Genomic DNA, 17,688 nt, shown 5'->3' on the forward strand with positions numbered 1-17,688 from the left:
TAAGACTTACATCATCTAGTCATAGGTGTCTGTACTACAAATTGTGGCCTGATGCTGTTATCATTTCCAGTCTACACAAGAATGTGACCCCAAGCAGCAGGGTGATCAGATCACACAGTCTACTAACAGGTTCCACCCTAGTATGTATGTGGGGTGGGACTTCATTTTCCCAAAGAATATTTTTTAAATAAAATCTCATTAAATTTTTTATTGGTATTCTAAAGATTAAATATTGCATGTATTGGTATACTTTTGTGAAAGAACAATGAATACACCTTAGTTTCATATTTCCTTTTTAACTCACCAGTGCAAAGCCTCTAAAAGTATGACATATTAAGCATTTTTTCTGTTTAGAATAACATGTTGTTTCCCAAATTGTTTTAACTTTCTTGCACAGTGTGTGTGTGTGTCTATGTATATATTATATACTAGTATAAATAGAAAACATACCATTTTTCTCTTACTGTTATGCTGATGTAAAACTATGGCAAGTGAGAGCCTCACACACACACACACACACACACACAGCTATTTTTATTTGCCATAGCAACATTATTGCCATTTCATGGTACTTTGCCTACATCTGTAGGTTTTGAGTAGGTTGTCATTATCTCATTCTCATTTATTTTCTAACAATATATTTCCATACACATGCATAACCAAAACATCAGTAAGATTAACTTGTGGATATGAATAAGGAAACTGGAATATTAGACTTTTAACCTTTTTCTTATTGGTTTCTTTTACCAATTTCATGCCTTCAAAGGTTACTCTTTGGGAAATAGTTTCACTGAGAATCTGTAACCATAAACACACACATACTGTTATTCATCTAAACCTAAATAATATAAATTAAATATACATATTTTTTCCTGGCATTATTTTCTTTCCCATCCTGTTTGTGTTTCCATTTAGACTGTTTTGGTCCCCTTTACTTGATAAATAGAGAAATTAGGTTATTTCTTGTAAATCTACATGCAATATATACTGTTTGATCAGTTCTATAATCCCCCATTTGTTATCACATAAATTACTAGATTTCAACAGAACTTATAATCAAAAATATTTACAAAAGGTAATTTTACTACCTGACTGTTTTCTTTAATGCTAAAATCATTTATATTTTCTCAACTAGAGCTGATTTCTAGGTTGTCTGAGTCTGAGATTATTGCATTCACTGAAAATTATAAAAAACATGAACACAGTACACTTTGTGCATGTACCATTTACATAACCTTTCCTATCAACTAATTAGGCAACTAAAATAGTATAATAGCCAATTTAAATAGTACTGCATGCTTTTCAAGACAAAGTCAATGAAAATATCAAACCATTATTGTACAAATATATTTATCCCAAAACATGAGAAATAATCAGTGAAAGGTACTCTCAATTGGGCTTTCTTAATGTTATTTCTAATGACATCTGCAGAATCAATGTAAATTCTGAAAATATGAGCTAGGCCTATACCATAAGTAAACAAACATTGTACAAAAAGTACAAGTAAGAACAAAAACTATTACAAGGAATGGACAAACTACATCAGGTTTGTGTGTAAACATTACATTTTCAGCATTAATTTACTTGGTTATGATCAAAAAGTTAGTGGGAATGCTATTTTATGTCATGATTATGAATTTTTAGTTAATTTTTGGCTTCATTACCTGTTTTTCTATTTTGGGTGACCATGAATAGAGGAGTTACATGCATTCGATTTATGTTGTTCCAGATTTGTGATACATGTAGCATATTGTCTTTTTGAAGTATAGAATTTACATGTACATGCAACGTGCATACGAAGATAGTAATGTATGTAGTTGTTATCTAAAGGTACATAGTAGATAGAATCCAGCTGGCCCTTTCTCGGTTGGAGTATAGATGTGTATGGTATTGAGTAATGCTGCTGCATGCATACTCAGAGTAAGATATGTTTATTTTAGCAGTTGAATTATTGTAATTTTGAAGAATTGAGCTTTTAACTCTTATGATACACAATACTTTCAATTTTTATATAAACTTAATATAACAAATTTAAATCATCAGATTTTTAACAGTTTATGGCTTGTAAAAGACCTTGGTTAATTTGTTCACTAGTTATTCTAAAATATAGAACTGTTTCTTAATGGTAACATCTATCAGATGAGATGTCTAAATAGAGGGGATAACCAAACAAAGTTTGAAAAAAGGCATAATTTTGTTCTTGATGTCTTCTGATTTCAATGATTTGAAAAAAAAAAAAGGATTTATTTTAATGTTGATGAATGAAATTGTCTTTGATAACTCATTAAATAGTTTTCTTAAATGTCTTTATGGCTATTTCTATTGTATCTATTCTGAACTTTGTAGATGTCAACTGTATTGTTGCATACCTTTATGTTCAGTAGGTTTAGCTAATTTTATTGCTCCTGATTTTATTCTTTCTTAAGATATAAAGTTAGAGAACTGTTCAGGTAGATTGTATTGTATCTGTGCTTTAGAACTTGTGGTGGTTCACCTTTTTTCCAAGCTTATTTGTACAGCACTTATTATTTTATCCCCTTGAACATTTTCATGAGGGACTCAATATAATATACACGAGTTTGTATACATATTTGCATAAGTTAAGTATTTATGTTATCAGTTGTGGGGCATTGAGTATCTTCACAAAATTTAGTAAATTTTAAGTAAATATCACAGGTGTTTTGTGCACAAAATCTGATTCTTTAATGAAGTGTTTTTACTAAACATTTGTTTGTGAAAATATTGAGTCTGTTTCATTACTAGTTAAGTACAAAGTGATTTTTCTTATGATTGAAAAACTTTTTTTCCCAAAAAATCTCAAATGTTGTTTGTATAATATCTAAAACCTCTTAAATACATTTCAAATATTTATTTTCAGTGAGACTTAATATTCTGGCTAAAATTTTCTCTACATTGGCTATGTAGGGGTCTGTCAATTTGACGAACTTTGTAACTACCATAAAAATGAGGAAATAAATATAAATTATGCTTTTTTTATTTTAGAATGACAATAGATTACAACATGAAAATACAAATGTTTAGTCTGAATAACTTTAGTCTCATAACTTTAGTCTCATAACTTTATATATTTTACGGTGGTTCTTGTACTTACCTGTTAGTCTTCCTGGCAGGTTATGATCATTACCATTTTGCTAGAGTAAGTACTTTACAACATCTTTTATTGTGCTTTCTCTCTTAACAATGTAGACTACGTGTCAACATTGGTTTTATGCTTTTTCTGCTTTTCAATGATGTTTTGTTTTATCTTCATTTATTTTATGTATTTTACTACATTTAATTTATTTTTACCTTTTTACTGGACGTTTGGTGCAGATAGCCTAGCTGCTTTGTGCCATAAAACACTAAATCAATCAATCAATATATTTTTAATTGTTTTTATATTGACTTTCCAGTCATAGCTAGCCAACATTACAAAAGTTACATTCATGCAGGTCACATGAGCTCATGTTACCGTATCCAGTAATACAAGATTAACCTTTAGTCTTTACAAAGTAACCCTGTCTTGGTTGTATTTTAATGGACTAATAACATTTTGCAATATACAATTACATATAAGTTGTTATACATTTTATATGTATATAGATTATTACAATTTATAAATAAGTTAGGAAAATTATTTTCTTAAAATATAGAAAAGTAAATAAGGAAGTAAAGCAAACAATAATATTTTCTAGCTATGATTTTTGAACTTGGTTGCTAAGCGTTTTAAAATTTCACATGTAAAAGATTTGAAACAAAGTTTATTTTGTTAAGGTTTAATATATACAGTTTAATAGCCAAAAAATCATATTGTCATAGTTCATCAGTTTCCATTGTTGGCTATTAGAGATCAGTTGATACTCTGTGGAGAAAATCACTTGCTCTTGTAAGTAGAATTCTTAACTGAGTGCATTTGGGTTTCTGGTTGTTTTTCAAATATACCTCTTGTGATGTGACAGCTATAGGTCATTAAGTTTTCCATTGGCTTTGAGTAGCAGCTCATTGCAGCTGACTTGTGAATATTTATCACTGGAGGCATGTTCTGAGTGTGCATAGATGACATTATATCTAAAATGAATACATACCACCATACACAATAGATTATTCTGCTGTCATCATGCAGTAGAGCTCTCCATCAACAGGAATGACACTTAATCTATGATAACGAGAAAACCCACTTGTAGAGAAAAATATATATGTAAAAACAGCTGGTATGGGTAGAGAAAGTACTACGTATAGAAATGAACAACGTTTTGATCTTCTTTACTGAATCTGAAGATGACTGAAGAAGGTTGAAACATTGTTGGCTCCTTTACTTAGTGCTTTCTCTATCCATACCAGCCATTTTTACATGTATATGAATGACACTTCTCCATGCATTAGTATTTGCAAATTCTGATTTATTTTTCATAACACTTTATTGATCAAGTATTTAAATTTCTCAGCTATGTTCAGTTTCACAGTTTTGTATTGATCAGAATATTAAGATTTTTATTTTATTTAGCATTTCTTTCAAAAGCTTTTATATTTTATAATGGCTTCTTCAATAACAGATTTATATTTAGTTCTGAGTGTGGGACATTGTTCACACTTAAGCCTTATTTCTGCTGTCGCTATTTGAGGTCCACTAACTGTCAAGGGTGTAACAGCCATGGTTCAGTGATTTATGGGTTACAACATGCTTAAGCAGCCTTTTACTCGCATCTCTTTGGCAAGTTTTTTCTCTTCAGTCAGGAATTATCTGTTAGACCATGCCCTTCACCTTCTTTGCTTTAGATAGTACTCTATCTAAAATTAAATGACCTTTACTTTTTTTATATTTTACTTGATTTCATTCTGAGATGGATTAATTTACTTCTCTTTTTACCTGTGTTCTTTTTTTATGACACATTTCTTGGGTTTATCTTTTTTATTGTTTTTCAGGATTTACATTATTACCTTTCTTTAATAAATTGTCTCATACCAAATACAAAATTTGTAGACTTTTTTACTTTCTTTTTCTGATTCCCTTTTTATCTCTACCCTTTTGTATTTTCTCTTTGTCATCTTTTACCTGTGATATTTCTGATAGCTTCTATGTCCATTCATTCTCTTCATTGTTTGGCCTGTTCCACTTATTCTGCCCTGTCCTATTGTACTTTATTCCACTGCTGTCATCTTTTACAGTCATCTATTTTTCTTCCTTCAACTCTGGCTTTTGTTTTTCTCACTATGCTTGCTCTTACCTCTTTCTCTGTACTCGACTCCATTATTTGCCTCATTTTTTTGGACTTTAGGATTACAAAGTAACTACCTCAAATTAATTACTTCACCTATTTTTTAATTTTCCTACTTGTCACACTTTTTACTATAAAGAGGCAAAATATTTTATGACCTCTTGTTAAAGTGAAAATTTGTTAGGAACCAATTATAAGTTGCTTATACATTTTGAGTGTTACCAAATGGCATAATTTTGATGCATCTTGTTATTATACATCTATATTGTGAAGTTTATTGTTCTTTATTGGTTTCTGACTGCACAAATACAGTCAGTCAGTCAGTGTGTGTGTAAATATATTTGTACTTTAGCAGTAAAATGGATTACACTGCTTTTATTAGCAGTTCATTCTTATCACAACACACACACTTCATATATTTTTATACTGCAGAAAGAACTGTTTGTTCAAAAATTAAATAATGAAGCAACAGGTCATGTTTACTCAACCACTTTTTTTTTTAAACAGGTTAACTGTATCAAAACTTTGTGGTTCAAGACCATGGCATTAAATCACTTATGACAAAACCTAGGAAGTCTTTGGTTGAGTTTGGTGTTTTTATCAGTCTTAAGAAACAATGGGTCGCAAATTTACTTTTTCCCACTTGAGTGATAGAGAGTGTGAAAGGATTATAAATGTTATTCAGAGGGATTTTGAGCTTCGGCGTCGGGAACAAGAAAGACTAAAGTAAGTATACTTTGTATTTGCATATTCAAGTACTGCTTAAGTTTTGACTGAGTTTTTTTTTTTTTTGTCATTAAGACTCGAGACTATATTGATGTGATTGTTTTTAGTATTTTATTTTTCATATCTTTTTATTTTGCTCTTACAAAGTATTTGATTTGAGTTGTTTTGTGAAATGATAGGTGGAGTTAGAATTTCGCTCATTAAACTTTTACAGCTCTTTAAAATAATTTAATGATTTGTTTACACTCTCTAACCACAGAGGAAGATATATAGGTCCCTAAGATATTTTAAGTTGAATTTTGTAATCTACATTTTCAAGGTTTTAATTTGGATAAAAGCTAAAAGGCACACTGTGTTAAAATCAAGCAAATCTACAAATGTGGTTCTGGACTTTATAGAAAGTTTAAGGTATTGATTATGTCAAGAATCTAACAATTTTGAACAATATACAATATAAATACAAGTAATCAGTGAAATATTAAATAATAAGTTAGTAAAGTATTTGAAGTATAAATGTTGAGATTGATTCAGTAAGAATATTTATTAAGATTTAATATTTTTGTAAGATACATTTATTTCTTGTCATTCATGTTTCGAGTACTCATGTTACAGCTGTAGTACAGCCCTAAAACTAGTGCAAAGTTTTTATTGTGCTGCATTGGGTATCATATGCTCTCATGCTGTGCATCATAACATTTTGTGTTTTCTGTTTTGGTTCAACCATGATGTTTCTGCACAAGCTTTCATACATAACTTCTCCAAGTCTTTCAACTGTTTTTCCTACTCCCACTGCAACTGCTATCTCTCTTACTAATGGCATTCATGGTTTTAGCATTTGTATCGATTTCTAGTACCTGTCCCTTATGAATGACAAGGAATAACTGTAGTCAGTGAGTTAGTTGGCATTTGTTATCCATCAAGGAAGTTTATATTAAATGGTAGTGTTTTAAGCTCACAGTAACTTTGGGTTTCTGTCAGAAAGAGTTTGTTTTTGAACTTAAGTCTATAACTTGAACCAAAATGAATGTTATCAAAGAAATAAATTTACCATCATTACATAGACTGGGATTATTTTCCCAATAATATTGAAAATAACTTGCTGTACAATAGAACTTGTTACAAAAATAAACTACAAAATACAAAAATGTGGTTAAAATTCCATGAGATATAATACTGTGTTAGTTTAGGTCTTGACACAAAACTACATATAATCCTTCTCAGTGTACCATTAGTTATTTCAGTAATGCTCAAGATAATTAAAAGATAATCCATGTTTTCAGTGTTACTAATGTCAGTAATTTATCTGATCTAATGTTTATGCAAAACAATATCAGTTGTCTTATCATGTGATCCAATATGCATATTTTAGTTGCATGTAAAAGTGAAGGAAATGCATGTTCTCAATTAGCAGTTTGAGCAGTGTGCCAAGACACTAGTGTAAACTTTGGAACATTTCCATAATTTCATTAGTGGCTTCTGTGGTCATATGCCTTTGTTAATTAATAAAAATTTTCTAGTTATCTACTGGCTTGCAAAGTCTAATGCATTAAATGCAAAAAAGCATTTATTTCATGAATTTCAGTAGTAAACGTTTGTATTAGTGTTAACTTGTAACTTGTTGTAGCTTGAATGTGAAGTTTTGTTATCCATTAATTATTTGAAGAGTGTATTTTTGTGAGGATATGAACACTAGGGGTGGCCCTTATCTAGGAGATAAAAGTTGTAAGTAATAATTTTGATCAGGGTACTGTACATGTGTTTTTGAGATTTTTCTACAAACCAAAGTAGAAAATTTTAAGAGAATCAAGACATTTTAAGGGGTTACTACTGTTCCTTTGAAATTTCTTCACTTGTGATGCCATATTGTACAGTATGCATTACATGTTCAAACAAACAAAAGTTGCATACATGATGCACATTTGTGTTAAAAAAAATTATGTAGAACTTCAGAAAATAGAATTATGAAGACTTTGGAAGTGTAGATGGTTTTACCATCCACCTTTTATGGTGCATTACTCCTGGGGCTATCAGCTGAATTTCTCAGAGCAGTATATTTGAGAAAGATTGTTACCAATTCTAATAAGAGTTTCTTATAATTATCTCTGAGTTGCTGAGTATGGAGTAGAGAGAGAGCTTCAAGACAGCATGAGGTAAAACATGAAATTCTAGTAGTGATTTTAATTTTGAATATATTTTGCTAAAAAGTGGACCAATTTGTTGCTAGTCCTCACAGATCCTAAAAGTATCATAAAACGTGGAAGTCTGAAGGTAAGGGCTATCCTAATGAATGGGTAGATATGTCTACATCATTATTAGAAGTGGATTATTTAACAAAAGAACTTTAGGTCAGTTAAATGGTCAAATGTTTAAAACATTGTCAAATAAAGTAAAAGTACATAATTTCTATAGTCAAATATCAGAAAACATTTCAATTTTTTCTTGCCTTATACAGTACAGGGTTAGTTTGTTTAATAATGCTGGACTATTCTCAAAATTATCTGTTTTTTAGTAATTTGATACATTATTTTCATAATAGCGTAACAATTAACACTCAAACTGTGTTTGTTGTCATTAGGTGTGAAGTTCATTATGTAATAAAGCTGTCAGGCTATACATTCTGCCAACAATTAACAACTCGCAAATTAGCATCTTAAAATATTCAGATTTAATTATAAAGGTTTGGTTATTTCTGAAAAATTTAATCACCCACTGTCACTAGTTCAGACCTTCTTTTCTTTGCAAATTTAGTTTTTATCTATCTTTTCTTCCCTGTTGTTGATTTCAAGAATCCCAATTGCACCATTTTCATATAACTGTGATGTAAGAGACAGAAGAACATTGGCTACTCTATGGTTACATGCTGAGTCAGTTTTTTTATATGCCCAATCCTTAACTTAATTACAGAATTTGACTAGGCACATTGTATATTTGGTTGAAAGTGATAACTTGATTATGTCATTCTTTATTATCATTCTCTGTTTCTTTTCAGTTTTGATATACAGCTGTGTATAAGATAGCAACCAGAAAGTGCTTCTAAAGCATCTGATTACAGAACCTTAATACGGTTTCTTATAAGACACTTAATGGGTTGAAGACCATTGAATTGCACATTTCTACATTTCAATTAGAATTGGAAATTTAACAAAAAACTTTAAGTCAATTAACCCTTTCACAAGGGGTTCAGTATGATATACACAAGTTTGTTTACACATTTGCACATGTTAAGTTTTTGCACTATAACTGATATAGTATGTGTATTTTCACAAAATGTGATAGACTTTTAGTAAAGACTTCATATGTTTTGTTTTATAAAAATATGATATTTTTGATTAAATATTTTTACTAAAGATTTGTTTGTGAAAATTGTTTCGTTACTAGTCTGAGTGCAGTGATTTCATGTTATGATAAAAAAACAAACTATTCTTTGTCCAAAAATCTCAAATATTATTTGCAATATTTCTGAAACTTTCTAAATATATTTCATATGTTTGTTTTAAGTAAGAACTTATATTTTATGTTATTTTCTATAATCTAACGATGTGGGGTCCATCACTTCAACCTTGCAAACATGATAAAAAAAAAAAAAGTGAATTAAACATAAATTATGCTCTTTTTGTGCTATAATGACATGTTATAACATGAAAATACAGATGTTTAGTCTGGATACCTTAAGTCTCATAAAGCTGTATATTTATTATTTTTTATCATATTGACTTTCCAGTCATGCCTAACTAATGTTAGATAACTTGCACATACAATCTTGTCACGTACCCAGTAATATAAAACCAACCTTTAGTCTTCCCTGTCTTGGCTGTGTATTTAATAAATTTAAGTTTTTTTGCCCTGTGTTGACACGATGTTTTCAACTTCTGTATATGATAAATGTATATGAACTTTACACCATACATATTAGAGGTGTGAATACACATTCATATATGTTTTCAAGTAACCTTCAGAGTGGTAGCAATATCTGTCAACAAGTTGTACTTTTGGTGGTCTCAGTACAGTAATATTTCGAAATTGATCTTTAATAATATGCAGTGTTTTCAAGTTTTGCTGATGTTGTTGAATGAAATGAAGAATGATTTTGGAGTATTTATCATGAAATTTATTATTCATTCAGTATTCTCAATGTTGAGAAACCTTCTTGCTACAATGTTTGGGATGTTTGTCAATTTGGTGGAGATAGCTTGTAAGAGAAGTTTTACAGGTGGTGATTTTCAAGAAAGGAGAGAGTGTTGCTTGCATAAATAGCAGCTACAAATAGATGATCATGCTTTTCTCAAATGGTTAAGCAACTTTTTGTAAGTTCATTAATACCAGCTTCATTCATGGTTCTTTATCTTGTTGACTTAATTTGAGTGAAGAGCTTTGAAATAGTATTTATTTTTTATCCTACTCTCATATGGCTTAGCATGGTCTGCCTGCTGGTTAAGGTGCTTTGTTTACAACTTGAGGGTTTCAGGTTTGAATCTTCCTCATCTTAAATACCTCTTTAGATGCAGGGGTGTTATTGTAAATCAGTTCTATTCATTTGTAAAAGAGTAGCTCAAGAGTTGTCAGTGGGTTGTGTTGAATGACTGCCTCCTTTAGTCTGTCACTACTAAGTGAGTGGGAGTTAGTGTAACTTTGAGCAAAATTAAAAAAACCCAAAAACTATCACTTTCAACATCATTAAATTCTGTAATCATAATCTTGCCTATTCTGGAATGAATTAGTTTACAAGGTAATGGCAAAAGTAATGGTAACATTGGCAAGATATTTCTCTTGAATTTCACAGTCACAACGTGATGGACTCACAAGATATGTTGTGCAAATATTTAGTAAATATTTTACTCTCTATTAAGCCATATCAGATGTACTTAACTGACTAATACTTGGTTTTAACTATTTTTTTTCCCATGAACTTGATGTTAATCTGTTGCATTTGATTTTCAATGACCAGATATATCTGTTGTATCAGTTCCCTAACAAAATGTTATTGCAAAAGACACTTCATTGCTTAAAGTGTGATAAAGAATATTCATTGTAATTAGAACAAGTAAATTTCAATTATAGTAAAATTAACTTCATAACTTTATTTTACAATAATTTTTTTTCTCATAGTATACTCCTACTCATCCTTTAATATCTAATGTATCTTTGTTGTTGGGGGGGGGTCACTCTCAGTTAAAGCTGTCTGTGTTTGGATCCATTCAGAGATGGAAACATACATTTGGCTTGGAGGGGTGTTTTCTCCTAAGTCCTCTGAATTTGCATTTTGTTGAATCTGGTTATTCTGGGAAGAACAAGTTTTTACGAAACCTTTCCGTACTGAGTTGGCTTCTCACGAGTCCACTTTAGACCAAATAGCTTATTTTTAACTGTTCACTTGCGTTTGAGATTTTGGGGCTTTCCTCTGTGCCCTTTGGATTTACTATGTCACTGTTAGTAGAATGGTTAGGGTAGGGGATTATTTAGTTTTTGTCCTTCACCTGATGTTCCTTGTTCATGCTGGAAGATTTACTGCTTTATTACTTGACAGGGCAGATAGACCTTGTACCATTCTTTGTCTGTTTGCATGCTTTGGTTTTTTACCTTCAAGTAAATATATATTTTGATTCTACAAACTAAATATATTGTGTTTTTTGGATATGTGTGGTTCTGTAATGGTTTGTGAGATCACTTTGCACCAATCATATTTCCTTGTGAATTTTTTTATCTTCAATTTTGCTTCATGATATTCCCCCCAATTCTTTCTAGCCTATTAGTGTTTCCCACATCAATGTGCAGATGAATGAGGTCTTCTTGTGACTTTTATTTTGGTCAAATTGGCTACTTCTGTAGCTTCTGCAGAGACATCTTGATGGAGTGAGTTTGTATACCTGCTGTAGCTTCTGTGATGCTATTTTTTAGCACTTGATGTTTGCATCATGATTTGATACCATCTGTTTGCTATTTTGGTGTTGTTGACTTCAAGACCTATTTTGGCTCTAGCAACTGACTAGGTTCAGATCTTAGTTTTAGGGTCCCTTCTTTTGAGCCAACCTATGTCAATTGCATGGGTATTTGCCTGTGTTATAGTGAGTTACATCTATTGGTGGACACCTGGTACTCTTTCACTGAATATCCATAGGTATTTCAGGTTGTGGTATTGAAGTTGGTCTTTTATTCAATTTTCCACTTCCATTATCCTCCTAACTTGTGATACTTCCACTCCCACTTGAATTATGGAGTTTATTAGAGGTACTGACCATGGAGGTGGTAGTGACAGTTGATCCTGTTCTTCCAGAATGTTATTCCTGTTTTCTTATTGTGCCTTGTTCAAGGGGAACTTGATGGCAAATTGTTGTTCATTCTTATCTCAACCCACTTTTGTTTAATCTTTCTAGATCCTCAATGGTGTCCTTTCCCACCTTCCACTGGAATTTTTTACTCGGTTTGTGGATATTCAAATTTGAGGTTGCTGAGGCACTTCTTGATATTCATATAGTGAATTCATTTTGCTTTTAGCTATATTTTGCACGTAGAGATAATGTTGTACAGTTAAGGGATATAATCTTTCATCTAGTATTAGTGCCATAGATTGTACATGCTTTACCCATTATTTAAGTTCAGATCAGTCCCTTCCCATCCAGCTCCAAACTATGGAATGGACAGTCAGGCTCTTACTTATAGGGATAGTTCTATCTCTTCTGGGGTGATGAATTTCTTAGCAGATTGTCAGTCTCAGTCCTCAGTTTCTCCTGACTAAGTAGATTTTCTTTTGTGAGGTTGTTTTCCATTAGATTTGCTCTCAGTTCAAGCCTCCAATGATTGCTTTTGCCATTTATTGATACTCTCAACTACAAGCATTGGAGTCTTCAATAAATCATCCTCAGGTTTAGGTAGTAGATGCATCTTGATTGGATAGGATTGCACATCTATGCTTTTTCTCCAATTAAGCTGTTATTCAGATTTCTGGCTATGTTTAGATCCTTTGTGAGCTGTTTCTAGCCCTAAATTGGCCAATTTAACCATTATTTCCTCTTCTACAGTATCTTTAAGTCCACCTCTGCTTCTTTTGCTTTGGCTATCTTTATTGAGGCAAACTTAATTTCCCATACTACACTAAAACTTTTCCAAGCTTGTTGGGGTTTGATACCTAAAGCTGCTTGAGGTTGTATGCTATATAAGGAGTTTGTACCCACTTTACTAAACATGTCCACCATATCTTGTTTTGATCTGGTTTTTCCTCTTTGGTCCAGTTTTGTATCCTATTGTTTAGGCCAGACAAATTCTTCAACTACTCTTGGTTACTTTAAACAACTGAAGATTTTGGACTTCTCAATGCTATCTAGTATTCTTCCCAAATGACCTCTTCAGTTACTTAACCAGAATATTAAGGTGATATTGTATGCCTTGTCTCCACAATCAGTTGAGCCTTTAGCTAGCTTCATATACCATGTATCACCTTTCCCTTAATGGGTAGTTTTGTTGCTGTTGGCATACTGATGGAATAGGTTGCAGTTGTTAGCATGTTTGTAGGTCTTCTTGTCTTTCCCCTTAGGTCCTTTTATAACCTGATATGTCCCTTCTGACAACCAGGGAAGGGGTTAAATTTCTCTCCACAATTATTTTACCACATTGCTAACCTTTGCAATTACTTATGTGCTGATCATGTGTTTTGTCTTGTCAACCATGGAGGTGTTACATGGCTCATTCTTCCTTTTTTTTATGGTGGTAGTCTTGACTCTTGTATATGTTGATCCTTCAGTTTCCCAGAATTTTCCCCAGTTCATTAGAGGTGGATTTGCAGTTATCTAGATTGTATATTCTGGACTTTATAATCTTCTGAGCTACTTAGCAAGAAACAAATGTATTGTATCTGACATCAGTTTCATTTATCGACGGGGGGTCATTTTTTGGGTTGGTATTTTGAACTTCTCCCAGTGCTATTCTTTCATGTTTTACATGATTTGGCATTTTATGGGGTTTTCAGTAACATTTTAACAAGATTTGCTAGATTATGAGGAGGAGGTGATACGTTTTTCATTATCTTATCTCTATTTTACAGGATTTATTACATCTTGCTTTCACCCTGTCTCACTCTGTGGCAGGTGTTGCCCAGACAGATGTGCTCTTATCAATCTGGTTCTGCACTCAACAACCACTGTGATTATTCTGACTACTTGTGGCAACAGGCTCTGTAGAAATAGGTGTTAAGAGTATTTAGTATATAAAATGGTATTGCCACATTCTAGTGGACCACCCCTCATGGACTGTCATAAGTAAAGCTAAAAGGGATTATACCTGTCACTGCTGTTCATCACATTGAATAAATCTAGGTTAGTTTGCTTTTAAAAATTTAGGGAACTTAGTTTACATATTGCAATGTTTCCAGAGCACTATTCCTCAGGACTCCCAAACATGCATTAATCCCCAGATTCTACTGAAGGAACTAAGGTGTCCTTAACACAGCCACTTTCCAGTTGCTAGGGTGATGGACAGAAGCTTTTCTTCCAGAGTACTAGTGTGTGCTTCTCCACTCTTTGAAAAAATGGGCAACATTGAAGGCTCTCCTACTCGGGTCCCTGGATGTTTTTCTTAGGTGTCGATAGGAGTGGCACCAGCCTGAGTGAAAGCATATTCATAATATTGATTCAGATGTGACACTAAGCTATCTGATTGGGGTGTGCATAGCCCTTCTCTTTGATAAATGTTTGTTCAGTATATTTTTCATAGAAGGAGGTCTACTTCCTTCTCATAATTCTAAATGCAAAATGTCCCACCCTTGGGTGAGCATAGGTTTCATATTCTCTCCATAATTACTGGGATGTATAGAAGGCTCCTTGTCCACTTTGTTGGGAAGTGAAGATGAATATTTATAATTCCTGCCTAGAGGAATACTGTTCCTTTAGTTGAGTAAGACATGCACAGTTTTGTCATTCCAAGACTGCAGTGTTACCTTACGGACTTTTTCAGGTTGAGGGAAAGTTTGCCCATTTTGGTGATGTTTACTTTCTCATTGTGATTCCAGTGGTGTGGAACTTTTCACTTCATGGCTACAGATTGGGATCTGATCACACATATAACTTTCTAACACTAAGGTTCAAATACCCTAGCCACCAATGTGGGATATAGGGGCCAAAACCCCTCAATTCCAACCCAGAGTAATGGAACCTTGTCTATATATATATATATTTTGGTTGGAGTTGACTTATAATGATGATCACTCATACCATTTCCACCCTTGATGTAAGAAATGTGCTCTGGTAGGTAAAGAGTATATCTGTTCTGGATGTAGTGCAGTTCACCCACTCAGATACCACCATCTTGATATACTCATGATCTACACAGATGCTTCCTGTGTGGATAATGCTCTCACCAGTCCTTCCACATTCTCAGTGTGGTATTCTAGTTATAATGTCGGTGGATGGTAAGTATGTTTTGGAAGGTGACATTTTCCTAAACTGAATACGTATTTCCAATAATACTTATCTTTACTGACGTTTTCCTGCCCTTCCTCCCCATTAAGAGTTAGTGTTACTGTCAGAGATGATGTAAGTGGAAAAAGTGAATAAATTATCTGAGGGAGGTGTTTATATGCAGTTCCAAGTTAAACAGTGCATTGATGTGGATGAAGAAATTTGCAAATTTGATATCTCCAAGAACATTTTAAGTGAGGGATAAAAGACTGGATCATGCGAGATCAATGCTTAGAGGCAAAGCCAATGCTTCGGAGTAGCTATAGTGTCATCAGAGGTAAGTATTATTGAAAAACATTTTCAGTTGAGGACAACGTTAAGTTTTCTTACTTATAAAGATGCATTGTTTGATCTGTTGGGTATACCCTCACTGTTAATGATATTTTGAAATGTAAACTAAATAATCTCTCAACCTTTGGCTCGCTGAGAAAATTTAGGTCCTAAATTCATATACTACTCTAATAATACTAATTAATCTCTATAATAAAATTATAATAATTTTAATAAAGTAATAGATGCACTGATTGTTCTAACACTATAACAACTGTGATGTTTTAGGATAATAAACATGTAGATCCAGAAAAATAAACCCAATCAAAATAACACATCATTCAATTAACTTAAAGCCAACACATACTTCTCTTGAATCTTTTTGATATGTGTGGAATTATAGAACTTCTAGGAACAGTGAGAACAATCTAGCCTAATAAAATAATCAGTATTTAAAAAATAAGTAATGACTTTGTTTTTGTTTCTATTTCAAAAATTAAAGTAAAATACAAGGTAGATATGTTTAAAAAATCTTTATTACTTTTTATAATGTAGGTTAATGACCAATTTAGGTTGTGTTTTTGCATATTATAAAGTAATACAGCTTTCTGGTGTTGTATTTAATTGACCTGTGTTTGGCAATCAGAGAAGGACATCTTGGTTAGCTATTGCTTATTGGTAGACCTAATTAACTTTATAAAATTAATACTTCTGAATATTGCATACTGTTTCTCATATACTAAATTCAGTATTTGTTAAGAAATTTATAAAAAATATTTTATAAATGTTTACAATGATCAAATAATGAGTTTCTTATTGACCAGTCAATTGACTTACAGACCACCCAGTTTTATTGGTTAATTGGAAACAAATATAGTCTTAGTGGTTAAGTGCTAAAAATTTGCTGTTGTAATTTAAATAACACTTAATAATTGTGTATTTTATATATTCTGTGTGTATGTTTGATTGTATTTTGTAGTTTTTATTGGTAGAATCTTTTTTTTTTTTTTGCTTTATTACATTTTATCAGAAAGTATTGAAAAATATCTCCTCAGTATATAATGGTTATAAAGTTATTACAAAATTCATTTTGCTGAAACATGGTCAGCTATTATAACATATCTCGTTCAGCTATTGATAAACTAATTGGTCAGCTAAAATTTTTTTAACTTTGTTAGTTAGTTAAGGAATGAATTCCTTTAGTTTGTAGTTAAATAAACCTGACTTTTGTGTGTGTAGCCTTTATGAGAATATTTAAACAGTTAATATTTTTTCTGTGTTTCTAAAAACAATATTTAAGATTTTTGTAAATAAGAGTAATATTTACTTTGAATTTCTTTGAACACAAGTTGTGTACACTCATGATGTACAAGGATATATATGACATTTTTGCAGAATCCTGTTAGATAAAATATAATTATCAAAACTTCAGGTTTTTTTAATTGTGAGCTCTTATTTTAATTGGAGAAATATTTAAGTCGAGATGAAACTGTATAAATTTGTGAATACCAAAACAAGCCAAGTATTTATGAACTTTGAATTATTCTGTCAAGTTCAGAAGTGTGTATAAATTTATTCATATTTTGAATGAGCAATGCTAATTAATTTTCTGAACTCTGAATTTTATTGAAGTTTGTGAAAACTGGACAAACTTTGTGTGATTTTTGTTAGTCCTGTATAAAATTAAATTATGAATTTGTGTTCTCAAAACCAAACTTTGCAAGCTGCAAAATTCTGAATTAAACTGGATTTGTAAGCTTGATTCATTGTTGAATGTGGAGCATGTTAAGTAGATTTATGAATTATACTAATTTGGGACTCCAGAATGCAGTTGTAACAAATTGTCTGTAGAGCATGGTTAATTGCAGCTGCAACTATTTAGTTAGTTTGATAGTTAATTAAATGAACTTTTATGAATAAGTTGGTTGGTGTATAGTCCCTGTAAAAGAGTTTTTAGATTCCTTGATATTTTGCCTATATCTGGATTTGTAAGTGTGAAAATTCTATCAGTTAAGAATGATTACGCCTTT

At 31.8% G+C, this 17,688-nt stretch overlaps 1 protein-coding gene across 10 annotated transcripts in view; it reads left to right on the forward strand.

The window, feature by feature from the left end:
• LOC143226386 (uncharacterized) overlaps positions 1 to 17,688 on the forward strand; it is an 86,328-nt gene that overhangs the window by 22,525 nt on the left and 46,115 nt on the right. For 8 of the 10 annotated variants that reach the window (XM_076457287.1, XM_076457295.1, XM_076457291.1 and 5 more), the window contains exon 2: positions 5,724 to 5,942. The exons of 1 other annotated variant lie outside the window; for it this stretch is intronic. In XM_076457287.1, coding sequence (XP_076313402.1) covers positions 5,833 to 5,942 — 110 coding nt within the window. In that variant the 5' untranslated portion in view covers positions 5,724 to 5,832. Of the gene's footprint in view, positions 1 to 5,723; positions 5,943 to 15,646; positions 15,666 to 17,688 lie in introns of those variants that run through there. One more of the 10 variants, XM_076457294.1, reaches the window with a different exon arrangement.

The sequence above is a fragment of the Tachypleus tridentatus genome, chromosome 9 (assembly GCF_004210375.1).
Source record: "Tachypleus tridentatus isolate NWPU-2018 chromosome 9, ASM421037v1, whole genome shotgun sequence".
NCBI lineage: Eukaryota > Metazoa > Arthropoda > Merostomata > Xiphosura > Limulidae > Tachypleus > Tachypleus tridentatus.